Source organism: Carettochelys insculpta, chromosome 10 (assembly GCF_033958435.1).
Source record: "Carettochelys insculpta isolate YL-2023 chromosome 10, ASM3395843v1, whole genome shotgun sequence".
NCBI lineage: Eukaryota > Metazoa > Chordata > Testudines > Carettochelyidae > Carettochelys > Carettochelys insculpta.
The window spans coordinates 46164129-46179145 of NC_134146.1; the positions used below are offsets into that span (position 1 = coordinate 46164129).

The window sequence follows — 15017 nt, forward strand, 5'->3', positions numbered from 1 at the left end:
CGCTAGGGGCACGGAGGAGGCACCAACCCCTGCAGGTGGGGTCGACAAGGCACTAAGACCCTTGGGCCGAGACGGGGGAGGCAGCGGTGGGATGCAGTAGGGGAGGTGGCTCTGAGCCACGCTTGGTGGGAGAGGAGACAGCGGGGGGGTGGGGGCGGGGAGGCTGTGGGTTCCACAGGTCAGGGTGAGGGGCAGCCCCACTGCACAGATGCCAAGACAAGAGCGGGGGGGAAGGGAACGGGCCTTCCTGCCAGGACTCTTTCCCCGGAGCTGGCACCCTGCAACAGCCTGTTCTCAGGAGGGACGCAATGTTCCCACCACGCAGCCATTAGTATTCCAGGGGGCGAGGGCACCTCCGGAGCTGCTGATGAGCGCACGGCAGGGCTGTGACAGGAGACACGAGCTGGGTGCCAGTTCCCACACTCCTCCTGGGGCGGCGTCCCGGCTGGCACAGCACAGCACGGCACGGACAGCCCCGGCCTCAGGGATTCCGGGCACGTGCGGCCGGCTGGAGCGGGCTCGGGGAGAGGCGACAGGTGCCAGCCGACACTGGAATCCCGCCGGTGCGGACAGCAGAGAGGGCCGGGGGCCGAGCCCCATCGCTCTGCAAAGGCGACCTGCCGCCGCTAACACTGCAGGAGGGGAAGAGCGGCACAGAGCAGACCTAGCACAGGACAGGTCTCATTCGGTCCCTCCTCCCCCAGCTGGTAACAGCGCAGGCTGGGGAGGGTTCTGGGCACCGGGAGGCTCTGCCCCAACCAAGCATGCGGCAACTTCTCTGGGGGACACAGTTTGGGCAACGAGAAATCACCCTCCAGCCACATGCAACAGCCCCAGTGAGCTGCAGGGTGTTACCCGAGGGTACCACCCCTGTGCACCAGCCCAGTGCAGGCAGGCTGAGCCTGGCCACGCGCTCCTCTGACCCAGAAAGGGGCTCAGCTCTGGCTCCCTGCCACACCTAAGCACCCGCCTGCCTTGGTCGCTGCTCTGGGGCTACAAAGCTGCCACCTCTGTGCGGTGGCACCGGGGCCGGGGGAGGATCCCAGCCTAACAAACCGGGCTCCTTTCCTGTTTCAGACCTGGAGTTGCAGTGCCCAGTCCAACGCTGCTGAAGCCCCGGGGGAGGGCACACATTAGGCATAAATTCTGCCAAGGGCCAGCCAGGACCCCGGTGGGTATCCAGGCTGCTGCTGCGTCAGTGAGGGGTCCGGGAGGTGTTAAGCGTGCCATGCTACGTCGGCACACACCACGCAGCCGTCACAAGGCAGGCAGGAGGCAGGACTTTTGGTGGCGGGGGGGTTCAGCATTTGTTCATCAGAGGCTGGGTCATGGGCCAGGAAGAGGAGAAAGGAGCAGCCTCCCCTCTGGGAAAAGCCTGTCCAAGGTCCATGCCCCAGGCGGAGTTTCCTGACCCCTGGCCTCTCACCCCTGGACGAACCCCTCCACGAGCCGTCTGGCTCCCACATAGCCTGGATCCTTCTCTCCACCTGCAGCCCCAGGGAGCGCTACCCTCCATTTCAGAGGGAGCGGAATCAGGCCCCTGCCCTGCAGCCTCCACCCCGCCAGCCGTGCGTCACGCCCAGGGCACGCTGCCTCATGGGGGGGACGCAGGATATGCCCGGTGGCCAGGGTGAGAACACAAGCGAAAGCCGGCCGTCAGCTAAACAGAGCTCCTTGCAGGGAGAGCACCCGCCATCCTGACGCTGTTGCTAGAGGAGAAGCTTACGGCCAAAAGAGACCTTTGCACGCCGCTCATGCTTCCGCTGCGGGGTGGGATGCTCAAAGTCCACTGACTATAGAGATGCCTCCAAACGCCACAGGAAGGAAAGGTTATATCAGCACAGGGGAAGGAGGCCACGTAATCGCTCACGAACAAGGAACCCAAAGATCATCCCACCGGGGAGATCCAGGCCTGGGGGTGTTTGGAGCTGTACGTCTCACCCACACACCTAGGTGTGGCTCGCTGTCCCAGGCAGTGGCACTGAGACCACTGACACAGAGAAAGAACAAACCCCCCCCAACCCCGCAGCCTGAGCTGAGAACCAGCTGGCTTTTCGCTCCCACGGTAGAGGCGTCTGCCCTGAGCCCCAGAAGGCCCAGGTTCGAGTCTACCTGGGGGTGGTCCCATACACACCTAGAAGACATTCCCTGCCCTGGAGAAGAGGAGCAGGTTGGTTTCAGACCCTGTGCAACAAACCGGTGGGGAGGGAACTGAGGTGCAGGCCGAGCTCACCCAAGCCGACACCGTTTGGTTACAAGTTGCTAGGTAACAGGAGCACGGAGGGGCAGCTAAGCTGCCAAAGCTGTGGGTGCAGTCATGCTCACAGGCAGTTTTAATGACCCCCCTATTACCCGGCGGAACGGCACAATGGGGGAAATGACTGGAGTCCTAAATGATGGCTTGTCAGAGCAGCTTTTGTTTGGGAGCCGACAAAGGAGGACGCAACCAGTCGTCGAAAGCTCCGGCAAGATGGGAGTGGAGGAGACCCACCGAGCAGCAGCGACGTAACCACAGCCCCATCTTGCTGCGCACCCGCAATCCCCCCCGAAGGCCACGGGAGCGGAGGGTGCTCAGGCTCTTGCAGGATCAGGCCCAGGGCTGTGGTGCAACAAGCCCCCGAAGGAGGTGGGTGTTTAAAGGGAGCTGATGGAAAGGGGCAGCTCCCAAAGCGAGCGAAGGCGCTGGGTGCTGGGAGCTCACAGCGCAGGGCCAGGCTGGAAGCTACGTCAAACGCTGAATTAGAGGCACAGCTGGTGCACAGGAGCAAAGCAAACAGTGAGGCGGGGAGTTAACCTGGGAGATGCCGGGACGTGCTAGGCCTTTCCAAACAGCCCCAGCCAGAGCAGGCTGGCTGGGCACCAGCAAGAAAGGCCCGATCCTGCTCCCACTCCATTGACGTCACCAGACAACCCCCCCGACCCCATTGACCGAAGTGGGATCAAAACAAAGGCTCGGTAAAGGCCGAGGGACACTAGGACAGGGCAGCAGAGCGCGACAGAGCTGCCTTCGCCTTGAGGAGGTTGTAAAGGGGTATTGTGAGGCCCTAGGCCAGCCAAGGTCTTGGGCGACTCTCTGGGACGGTGGCACCGATGCTGCGTGATGCTGAGCAGCGGGGAGACTGGGGGGCCAGAGGCCCACGGGCTGGCAAACCTGTGAAGCCTCGCCAGAGAACAGGAGAGACCCCGGCCTGGGATCAGATGGGCTGAGGGACACCACTCTGGGCTGGGAAGCTGTGCGCACCCCAACTGCCGGAGTGCAACAGAGCTAAGCCTGAGCACACACGCAGCCAGGGCCAGGGACTCCTCCCAACCCCTGGCTCTCAGAGCAGTGCAGAAGCCTCCCTCTGCCTCTGCAGGACAGGCCAGAGCCAGGCCCTGGAAGCAGGGAGTGCAGAGGAGCTGGGAGAGCAGAGCGCAGGGACCCCTGGGCCCAGCCTAGGGCTCTGCCAGGGGGTGCAGCAGAGGCACCAGCAAAGCCCTATAGGTGAAACCCCCTTGCAAAGAGCCGGGCACGGCCAGGGCATCGCATGAGCCCCACTCAGGCCCTGCTGGGCTGGAGCCTGAGTCCGGTGCTCCATCCGGCCCCTCAAAAGCAGGCTGGGCCTGAGACAAGGTCTCCCGAGGAGCTGCTGCTCAGGGTCCCAGCGGGATGCCCTGGGCCAACCCCAGTGCCTGGCCAGGCCACAGCAGCAGCCGCAAACCCAACTGAGCTCCAACCGCTCTTGGGCCAGGGCTCAGGGAGCAGGAGGGGGTTGCAGGGATCTGGGGGGCAGCAGCGCAGGATCATGCAGCACCCGGAATGCCAACACTGGGGGAGACCCTGGGCCGGGATCTCCTCCCCTGGGGGCTGTACCCCCAGCCAGGCAGAGGCGAGGGAGCTGGGCACAGCGGGCCAGGCTCTAGGGAACTACCGCCTGGTAACCAGGGTCTGGGCTGTGCAGGGCTCGCAAGCGGTGAGTGGAAGGGGGGCCCACCCCCAGCCAGGCCCCAGCTGCCCTCCTGGCCAGAGCCGGCACCGGCTAACAGGCCCCCGCGCTGCGCTGCGCCGGCTGGGGGCCGTTCCCCGAGGCGCTGGGTAGCCCGGAGGGGAATCTCTCCCGGGGAAGGGCTCCAGAGAGACCCCGGCTGCAGGGCGCCCCTGGCACTGCTGGAGCTGCCCGCGGGGAAGTGGGGCGCACCAGGACCGGACCGGAGCGCGGCGCCGGCTGAGCCGCTGCTAGGAGCCGGAGGAGCAGGGACCAGAGCCCGCGGGAGGCTCGTGCGGCGGGGCCGGGCCGGGCCGAGCCGAGCCGAGCCGAGCTGGGGCCGCTGATACGCCGCCTCCCTCCCCGCAACTTCCAGCAACTTGGGGCGAGCCAAGCCCCGCGCCTGGGGCCGGGCCCGGCGCGCACAGACCCCGTGCACCGCCGTGCAAGCGCCGGGCCGAGCCGAGCCGAGCCGAGCTGCGGCCCTCGCCTGCGTGGCCCGGCGCGGAGCGGGGAGCTGAAGGTCGGTCTCCTGCGGAGACTGGCGCCCTGGCAACGGCCCTGCCGGCTGCATGCTAATGGACCCGGCTCCGCGGCCGGGCTGCAGCGGCCCCTCCCCTCCCGCCGCGCCGAGCCGAGCCGAGCCGAGCCGAGCCGCGCCGCGCCGCGCCGCTTACCGAGGGAGCCTTTGGAGCCGATGCAGCCCATGCTCGGCCCGGGCGCGGCGGGGAGGGGAGCCCAGCGCAGCCCGCTCGCATCGCCGCTTGGGCGCCGCCGGCCGGCCGGGCGCCGCCTCTGCCTGGCCCCGGAGCGCCGCGCTGGGCGGGGCGGGGCGGGGCCGGGCCGGGCCGGGCGGGGCGGGGCGGCCGCGACGTCAGCGCCGCGGGGCGGGGCGGCGGGATCAGCACCGGGGCCAGCGGGGCTCAGCACGCTGGGCAGCGCCCCCCCCACCCCCGCCCGCCCCGCCCGCCGCGGGAGGCCCCACAGCCGCGGGGAGCGGGGTCGGGGGGGGGGGGGGGGGGGGGGGGGGGGGGGGGGGCCCAGCCGGCCCTGCAGGGAGTTACCCTCCGCCCCGGGCAGGGGAGGCGGATACCCGCGGGGGAGGGTCCCAGCCGGCCCCCACGGCGCTGCCCTGCGCCCCGCCGCCGGCCCCCCAGGGAAGGGAGGTTGGGGGGGTGCGGTAGGCTCCGCAGCCCCTCCCCCCAAGCCAGCCCCCAGAGCCGGGGAGGCTGTACCCGGGGCGAGGGCTGCACCCTGGGTGGGGCCGGCCAGCCCCCTCCCACCCCCGCACCTCGAGTCTAAACGAAGCCAGCAGCAGCCCCTGGCCCCCAAGCGAAACCCCCTCACCCCGCCCCCGGAGCAGCAGGCGACCCCAGGCAGCTCAGAGGCCAGGCCGGCCCTGTGGGGTGCAAGAGGCTGGGCTCCCCCAAGCCCATGGCGAGCTGGGCATTTCCCTGGGCCCCTGCAGGGTTCAAAGCGCCCACGGGCCTTCTTGTGCGCAGGGGGTTGGCTTCCGCCAACGGGGGGCTCAACCTGCCCTGGGCCTCGGTGGGGCAAAGGGGGCGCAGCTCCAGTCTGGCCTCAGCAGCTGGGGCCCAGCAATCATTTCACACACACGCCCCCTGTGCGGCAGCCTGGGCTGCACGGCGGGATCGTGCCGATGAACCATCCCCCAGGAAAGGCCCATGCCCTGCGAGAGCACTGGGCCAGGCGGGGCTGGGGGTGCCGTGCCATGACAAGGGGACCTGCAGTTATTGGAGTGCCTCCCCTGGGTGCCAGGGACACCCCCCTCTCCAGCAAACATAGACCCTCACTCGAGGCTTCGGCTCACCCTTGCCTGGCTGCGAGCGCCCGGCTGGGCCAGAGGCGTGGGGGGTTATGGAGACAGAGGTGTGGTTCTGGCATGGTGACGTGCTGCTAGCAGGCCCATCTCTCCGGCTTTCTGCTCCCTGCTGGAAGGGGTTGTTCCCAGAGGTTGTGCGCCTGCAGCGACCAGTCCCAGTGGAGAAATTTCCCTGCTGTGAGCACCCACCCTTGTTTCACCTGCAAGCCCCAGGCCGCCCTGCCTCCTGCGCACTCCCTTCTACCCTCCCTGCCAGAGACGGGCTCTCAAAACAGCTGCTTGAGCTGCATGGGAATAGCTGTACCCTCCCTGGGCCCAGGTGTTCCTACCTGGCCGGAAACATCAGCGCGTTTCACCCTGCACAAAGGGCACCAAACCCAGCACCTTCCACCCAGCTAGGCTTGTGGGCCTGCGTCCATTTCACTGCTTGCCGTTTCCTTGGCCCCGCAGCCCAGGGACATGGAGCGTGGGCTGTAAAGCCCTCCCCAGCGTTGCTCAGGCCCTGGTTCAATGGGAATGTTGCCCCTGGTGGGAGCAGTGAGCCGGGAAGCCCAGCTGGCTCAGGGTGTGGTTGCTAGTGGGTGATGGAGCCTTTCCCTTCTCCGCTGCAGGCTTCCAGCTAGCCACTCTCACCAGCAGCCCCTGTGAAAGTGGTGGTGGAGAGGGGACCAGGGGCATGAGCCCAGCGTTAGCCAGCAAGCCATGCCCATCACAAGCCCCATGTGACTGGCCCTTGCCTGGCAGCTCCACCAAGGCCAAGAAGGAAACAACCCCAAAGGCTGAACTGTCACACAGCATCCCTCCAGTCAAAGATTAAGGCACGTGGAGGGTGAGTTCAGGGACAGCTGGGCCCTCCAGCTGCCCATGCTCTGCAAGGCCTGTGGACAAACAGCTGCCGCCAGCCCTCTTCGTTCCCCAGCCATCACGTTCCCAAAGAGGCCCCGAGGCCTGCCCCAGCCTGTGGATTTATGACAGAGGCATCACGTCAGCAACCGAGCATCACAGGCTGAAATGTTCGGCTACAGCCGGGCAGCAGAAGGTCGGGGAGGGAATCACAGAAGAGAGGAGCAATGAAATGCTGCCGAACGGGGCTGGGTGGGAGGTCCTCTGCCCCACAGTCAAGCTGGAGAAGATTGCTTCTGGGGTGATAAACAGGGCTGTTTCCAAGCAAATCAGCAAGAATGTGGGGGCTGATTTTTTAATGGCTGAGACACCTTGGACTTCCAGGGGCTTCAAGGTTAACCTTACTTGATGGACTCTTCTGCAATTTGTTCATTGCGGCAGGGCTTCGAGGGGGAGGATTTGCTTCATTGTAGTCATGCCACGCGGTACGGGCCTGCAGCAGGTGGGACCTGGCTCTAAGAGCTGTCGTTCCGCATCACAGCCAAGGTGGGTGCAGTGCAAGGTGTTAAACATATCAAAAGAGGGCAGGACAGTGCTGAAAAAATCTAAGGGGCCTGGTCAGGGTGTCCTGTGAGCTGAATACTCAGGTGACCACCCAGGAGATTCAAATGCCACCCAGCTGATCAGCAGAGCACCTGGAGCCAGCAGCCTGTGTTTCTGCACTTGGATGGAAAAATTTACTGGGAACATTGGGCCAAGTCCTCACTGGCTAAGACTTCTGGCTGTCAGCTCATTGAGGCAGGGCCGGTCATTAGCTCAGACCTCCTAAAGAGCTAAGTGAGTGGGGAGCAGCTAAGAACGAGGAAGTGATTGCTCTAGGTTGCTTTGGAAAGGGCTCAGCTCCATGCAAGGGGCTAATGTCCCTTTCTGCCACCTCTCATCAGTTTTGACTGTCAGCTCTTCAGGAAAGGGACCACTGCTCACCAGCTGTTCCTACAGCACTGAGCCTAAGAAGGGGCCAGGCCAACCCCACTCTGGGACTCAGGGAGGAAATCTCTCCTGCCCTGTTGCTGCTGAATCACACAGGAAGGCGCAAGCAGGACTGGAAGTGCAGGAAGATTCTGCGACTGCTCCCAGCCAGGGAGGCTCTTTAAAGGCCCTTGTTTTGAAGCCGAGGATGTGCCCTATAATTAGTTCATTACTCGCCCCTGTAATGTGCTTTGGGAGGACAGCCTACACCTTGGGGGGTTGTATACGGCCAAGGAGTACTCCACGGCTGCTCTGCATGGGCTCATGGCAAGCTAGCTGGAGGCTGAGTTAGCTCTGCTTAGCCAGGGGCAGGCTGCCAGGGATTTGGGCTTCGCCTGAACACAGTCCCTGCAGGTTTAGTTCAATTGCTTGCTAACTCTACTGGCCAAGCACTGACTGGAGAAGCAAGGAGTAGGGAGGGGTGGGCTATCCTGAGCCTACAGCCACTTCTTTCTGCTGTTAATCCATTCAGCGTTCACTCCCTCATGCTCTTGGGTGGCATACCTAAGAGGCAGGTGTTCACAGCAAACTACCCTCTCCGGCACATCGGCCTCCAGGCAGACAGGGGATCGGCCAACACAAGGTTCATTTGAGCCATGCAAACTCCTCTGGTGTAGGCATTCGCTCTGCCTGCTTTGGAAGCATGCCCTGGGAAGAAAATGCCCCCACCTGCCCATCCCCACAGCCACTGGCACCAGGGACAGATTCCTTTGATGGAGGCTCAGACATTTGCATCTTTGCCTGCCTGGCTGGAGGCAGCCCTTGGCTGTGCAGCTGGCAAATGCAGCTGAGTGGGTAAGTGACTCACTCAGGAGAGACAGCCCCTAGGGAGACATGCAGAGATGCTCTCAAAAATCTCAGGGTAATTTGCTACACTCGGCCCCCGCTGCTCCCTTATCCACCCCCCAACCAGCACAGAGCCCCCTCAGGGTCCTGCCAGCCAACAAAAGGAGTAGGCCAGAGCTCTGGCATGATCTCATAGCCTCCCTCTTGGCTCTCAGTAGGGAGAGGAATTACTGCCCTGAGTCTTAATTACCCCCGGAGAGGGCAGAGGAGGTGGCCGCTCGGGTCACACTGCAGGCGCCTGAGAGGTTCGTGGAAAGTGACCCTCACTGTCACTGGGCTGCCTCGGGGCTGGGAATGTGCTGAGCTTGTTACTACCTACACACCTCTGAACATCAGACCCTCACCGATCAGACACTGCAAAGCCACACCAGACTAGCACCTCCCATGCCTAGCTGCCAGGACCTGGGGTGTTTTGCTGCTGTTGCAGCAGTAACATAGAATCCTGCACTCAGGTGGGTCCTGGTAGATGAGCCTCGACGTTTTCTATTAAGCAGGCAGCAGGGATGCACCCCAAAGCCAGAGGAGATGCCGCCAACGTTCCCTTTAATCGTTTCCATCCGTGTGTGGAATAAATTTTTACGAGCACTGAGGCAGGTGGAATGTGCACCAGCAGGAGACACACAAAGCTAGCTGTGGTGCTCTGCTAATCAGCTGGGGATCTCTCCTGACTGGCCGCACAAGCGCACAGTTGCCAGTGAATGCCGGATGCCACCATCCCCTCGCCCGCCCGAAGCTGGTGCACTCGAAGTTATGTGTGGGTGTGTTCGGCAAGGGCGGCCAGATTACAGCAGGCACCGGGCTGCAGGAGCCCTGCGGTCTGTTCCCACCTCTCTCACCGACGCCTGGTGGGAACTTAGGGACAAACCACAGTCCCTCCATTTGTAATGGGGTTCAGGGGTCCCCAAGCACTGCCCCCCGCCGGCTGCAGCCAGAAGGGCCCTTCACTCAGCAGGTAGAACAGGAAGTTTATTGTCAAAACAAATGAGCAGCCATGGAGCACTTTAAAGATGAACAAAATAATGTACTAGGGGATCGGCTTTAGTGGGACAGACCCACTGCTTCAGCTCTACAGCCCGACTAGAACAGACGATCCCTCGTTTAATGTCAAGCCCCCAGACACGATCACAGTCTGTTCTGCTAATGCAGAAGTGGCTCTGCCCCACGAGAGCTCATCACCTAATACATTATTTTGTTCATCTTCCAAGTGCTACGTGGCGGCTGGTTTGTTTCGATAGAATACAGCCTAACACGGCCACCTCTCTGTTACTAATCAGGACGTTTGCTAGTCAACAGAGACACAGCGCAGTACAGAGGAGGCAGTACAGCAGGCAGAGACAGTCCGTCCTGGGGAGAGAAGCCGGAGGGGTGTCTAGCCCCCCTCCTTTGTGTTTCTCCCTTCAGTACGGGCGAACTGCTTTCCAGCTCTCCCCCCACTCTCCAACTGGTTCAAGCCCAGCTGGGCTTCTCCCCGCTCTTTGTTTGGGGACAGAGGTGCTACCTGCCAGCTTAGGTTACAGCCAGCAGAGGGGCATCCCCAGCCCGTGTGAGCTGCTCAGTCTGTGGCTCACCCCCATCCCTCAACTCCATCGCACCCGCTCAGTTAAATGCCCTGTACAACGGGCAGCCCCTGCAGCACACGCCCACCTTCTCACAGTCTCATGGTCTCTTCCCTCAGTCTTCCAGTTTTCAACCAGGACCCAGCTATGCTACTCCCAGCGTCAGCTGCTTCTCCCCAGCAGGCTGGCTGCGTCTGGGCTCTGCACGCCTCTCTTTGGGGCACATGGCCAGGGTTACCCAAAGCAGTGGGAGAGAGAGCTCAGTGGTTTGAGCATTAGCCTACTAAACCCAGGGTTGTGAGCTCAATCATTGAGGGGACTGTTTAGTAATCTGGGGCAAATAGATTCTCTGGATATACATCAACAGTGCACCCTTGTAGCCAAGAAGGCTAACAGCATACTTGGATGCATTAGAAGGAGCATTTCAAGCAGAGCTAGAGAAGTGGTTGTTCCCCTCTATTCAGCACTGGTGAGGTCATATCTGGAATACTGGGCCCAGTTTTGGGCCTCCCAGTATAAAAAGGATGGGGATTTGCTGGAGCAGGTTCAGCGAAGGGCAACAAAAGTGGTTCAGGGGCTGGAGCACAAGACCTACAAGGAGAGACGGAGGGATTTGGGTTTGTTTAGTTTACGGAAGAGAAGACTGAGGGGTGATTTAATAGCAGCCTTCAACTTCCTGAAGGGGAGCTCTAAAGGGGAGGGTGAGAAACCGTTCTCAGTGGTGTCAGATGGCAGAACAAGGAGTGATGGTCTGAAGTTGCAGAGGGAGAGGAGTAGGTTGGATATTAGGAAAAAATACTTCACCAGGCAGGTGGTGAAGCTCTGGAATGTGTTGCCTAGAGAGGTGGTGGATTCTCCATCCTTCAAGGTTTTTAAGTCCCGGCTTGACAAGTTCCTGGCTGGGATGACTGAGTGGGGGTTGATCCTGCCTGAGGCAGGGGGCTGGACTTGATGACCTCCTGAGGTCCCTTCCAGCCCTAGGATTCTGATTCTGTTACGTCGACCAGCCACCTCTTTGAATCAGGGACACTCAGGCTGATGGTGAAGTCTGTCCCACCTTCTACCTGGGTTCATGCCCTGCAAACAGAAGGGACTAGAGCCCTGAAGTTTAGGCTGAATGGATTAATAGCAGAAAGAAGTGGCTGGAGGCTCAGGATAGCCCACCCCTCCCTCCCCCTTGCTCTGGCCTTGTCTTCAGTGCGCGCCACGAGACGACAACAGGGAAGTCAAGCCTCTAAATCACTTTTTGGGATAAAGAATGAGCCATGCATGTAATCCAGGTATTTGTGGCCAGCGTCTCTCAGGCACACAGCTTTAAGGGGGAAGCAGAGACAGATTAATTTCGCTACAGGGGCAGGAGAGCTGGGAGGGAGCAGGCAGAGATCCCGGTTCGGAGGCTTTCACAATGCCTTTTCGGGAGGGTTGCTAGTTGACGGCTAACCAGCCTTTAGATGGGCCCGGCGATCAATGTTTGGAGGCAGGGGGTGAATAACTTACAGGTACTGTTGAATCTCACCCCTGGGCGGGGCGCAGAGCCAGGGGCAGGATCTGGGGGATGGAGGAGGCAGGAGCTCAGGGGAGAGGAAGGGCTCAGGGCAGGGGCGTGAGGGGCTCAGAGAAGGGGGACTGGAGCCTGTAGGCATCAGGGCAGGGGCAGAGGGTGGGGGTGGCTCAGGACCAGGATATGGGAGGTTCCAGAGTCAGGGCAGGAGGCGGTGGCTGGTGCGACTCAATGCAGGGGGTTGGGGTGTGGGGGGGCCAGGGCGCCGTTTCAGGGAGCTGAGGCCACACACCGATCAGGACACTGCGGCTCTTCATCTCTCCCTGACGCTCAGGGAGGGAGGGGAAATCGCACTGCTTGCGCACGGTACTGCTCGTTCCTTCCCCTCACCAGGCAGGCGCGGGAGGAGAGAACAGCTTGTGAGCCTTTTCCCTCGTCCCTGATAGGGGAAGAGCAACAGAGTCCCAGGGATGCATAGGGTCCCAAGGGGGGCTGGAGTAGCCCTGGACTGTGGGAGGCACACACCCCCAGTCAGGCCCATTGACCTGCCTGCTTCTTAGCAAGGCAGCCTGCAGGAAAAGCCGCGGAGCCCAGCTGGGAGCAGCTGCAGACAAACGTCCCAGCAGAACACCACACCGGAACGCACCGGCTTACCTTCACCTACGGCTGCAGGACTCTCACTCTGGAGAGCTGCCAACCTCAGGCAACAGCCCCTCCATCCCGGGGCCGGCAGAGCCCCCGGTAACCTACAGGAGAAAGGTCAGATCAGGGCCTTCTCCGAGTTTGTCAGGTTCACAGCGAATGAGTGAGCTAAATCCCCGTCACCTAGCTCCATGGGGATTCACCCTGTCACTCCGTCCCCCAGGGCCCAGCACCTCGGTCAATGGGGTAGAGATTTCCTAAGCCACTCTGAAAATCTCAACCAAATTCACTTTCCGCTCTCTCCCTGCTTTCCTCTACACCTGGTGCAACCCTGCACCCCGGATGGGGATGCTCCTGCACCCTCTCATTCAAATCACTGCTAAAGATTCAGCTCTCCCAGCCGCCCAGAAACCCCTGCCCATGGCACCCTGCCGCCCGTTCTGGACGCCCAGTTGATCACCAAAGTAGGTCAAAAGGTCACTTTTCGGAACGGTTGCTGACCCTTGCCATAGCTCCTGTCCTGTTCCCCAGCCCCAGGAGCTAACAGCAGATGGGACTTGGACCTTCTCTTGATGGGGCCTCTTTCTCTTTCTCAGCTGGATTATTTTGCAGGGCTCAGCTCCTATTATTCTCTGGGCATCCAACTGCTGCTGGCACCTGTTTGTCCAGACAGTCCAGCTTCAGTGACCGATTCCATTGTGCTCACCCAGCTTCATATTTCTAAAGATAATTGCAGACACACCTAACAGCCAGGATTTCTTACAGCCTTTGGTATCTATAAACAATTGCTTACTAATTTATCATACTTAATATAGACCTAGCAGCCACTACAAAACAAAGCTTATGAAACAAAAAATAACTGTATAGAACAAAGTTAAGACTATAAAACAAAGCTTCTGTTACAAAGCTTTCAGAAAGTTACAGGACTTAATTCCAGCAGTGACTGAAAGTTGCAGAACTTACATCTGCATGGTGCTGGGCTGAGCAGAGGCTTCTTGCAACAGATACGAAAGAGGTCCATACAATTGTGACTGGTGTTAAGAAAGTGAATAAAGTTATTTACTTCTTCCCATCGCACAAGAACTAGGGGTCACCAAATGAAATTTCCAGGCAGCAGGTTTAAAACAAATAAAAGGCTGGTTTTTCTTCATGCAACACACAGTCAACCTGTGGAACTCCTCGCTAGAGGATGTCATGATGGCCAGGACTTTCACAGGGTTCAAAAAGAACTGGAGAAATTCATGGAGGACACGTCCCCCAATGGCTATGAGTGAGGATGGGCAGGGATGGTGCCCCTCATCTCTGTCTGAAGCTGGGGATCTCTTGGTGATTCCCTGTTCTGGTCATCCCTCTGGGGCCCCTGGCATTGGCCACTGTCAGAAGACAGGACACTGGGCTCGAAGGACCTTTGGTCTGACCCAGCGTGGCCATTCTTATGTTCACACATTGTTGCCCATGGGAAGGAGAAGCGAGCATGGTGCGTCACCCCCTGAAGCCTGGGCAAAGACAACCAAGGAGCCACACTTGGATAAAAGTGCTGGTGGGATTTCACCAGTGTGGGAAGCTCTCCCCTCCCCAGATCTATTTCTGAACGCAACAGCAAAGAAGGACCGGTAAAATCCGTTGCCAGCCAGCGAGCCCACAAAAACAACAGCTGCGCTCCATTCCGAAGCGAGCCACAGGCATCCTGGCAGCATGCTTTTATTTTTTAAAATGTCCTTGTGCTAATAGCTGGCAGCCACTTGTGCAGGCAGGAGCGCGATGAGTCACCCTGTCCCCGTTGGGCCCCAGGTCAGCCTGCCGGCCTTGCATTAACATTCCCAGCTCGTAAGGCACCAATGATTCCCCTCCTTTGCCCCTCGCTTTGGGAGCCACTGAGAGAGACAAGGCAAATCGGACACCGGCGCTTAGGACTTCCACCAAATTCTTCCCTTTAGTCATCTGCCATCCCCTGGGACCTTTAACAGCAGGGCAAAGAGAGGGCTCCTCAGGTCACAGGGGTTGGCTGATTAACAACCGTCCCCTGCTCCACCTGGGGCTCTGCTGGTGGGGGTGGGAGAAAAAGAACAACAAGAGGTAATTCATCTCCATGCCAGCTCAATACACCGTAAGCATCATGGCAGGAGTGGGAGCTGTTAAGAGGGACTTAAATCTGTTCTCTAGCCGTAGACAAAGACTCCAGTAGGAAGGTGTTACAATGGAGGGGACAAAGCAGTGATGTGGGTACAGGACATAATGAGGATGTGGTAATTACCCCCAAAACGAGCATTCCAAAGCCAGGGAATTCAGCGTTTACATCACACAGAAAAGAAATGCAAATACTTGATAGGTGATTGTTGTGCCTGCAATATTAAGGCACCTGAAGAACCTTAATTTCCCCCCTCAGCGTGACACCAGGCAATAACTACCCCCATAGTCACATACATGCGTGTGTGTGGTCCCAGTTTAGGAACACGTGATTTTTGAAACCAACTTGCAGGTTTCTCCTTCTGGTGTCACTACAGCACCTGCGTAAATCTCTCTCTTACTGGTGGCCTCGCTTACACCTCTGGTTATAAAACAAGGTTGTCAGTTGCTTGTAATGTTGCCCATCCTATTCCTCAGGGTGAGATTAGGGAAAACGTTGGTTTGGCCGAAGTTAAAACAATGGCACAGCTGACCTGCCGGGAAGCTCCAGCATCTGCCTGCTGGGAAGCAGGGACTTGAAATTTGGCTGAGGGGTTGCTCTGGAGGCAGGAATGTGCCTTTTGAGGTCCAAGCTCAGCCAAGTGATAAAGCTCTGGAGAACCGGT

General features: G+C 60.0%; 1 protein-coding gene across 1 annotated transcript in view; it reads right to left on the reverse strand.

The window, feature by feature from the left end:
• The window catches only part of FAM131A (family with sequence similarity 131 member A), a 53937-nt gene extending 49162 nt beyond the window's left edge, over positions 1-4775 (reverse strand). Inside the window, exon 1 of the mRNA XM_075003655.1 lies at positions 4643-4775. Within this exon, the coding sequence (XP_074859756.1) occupies positions 4643-4673 (31 nt within the window). The 5' untranslated portion in view covers positions 4674-4775. The remainder of the gene's footprint in view (positions 1-4642) is intronic.
• Positions 4776-15017: the final 10242 nt, after the last annotated feature.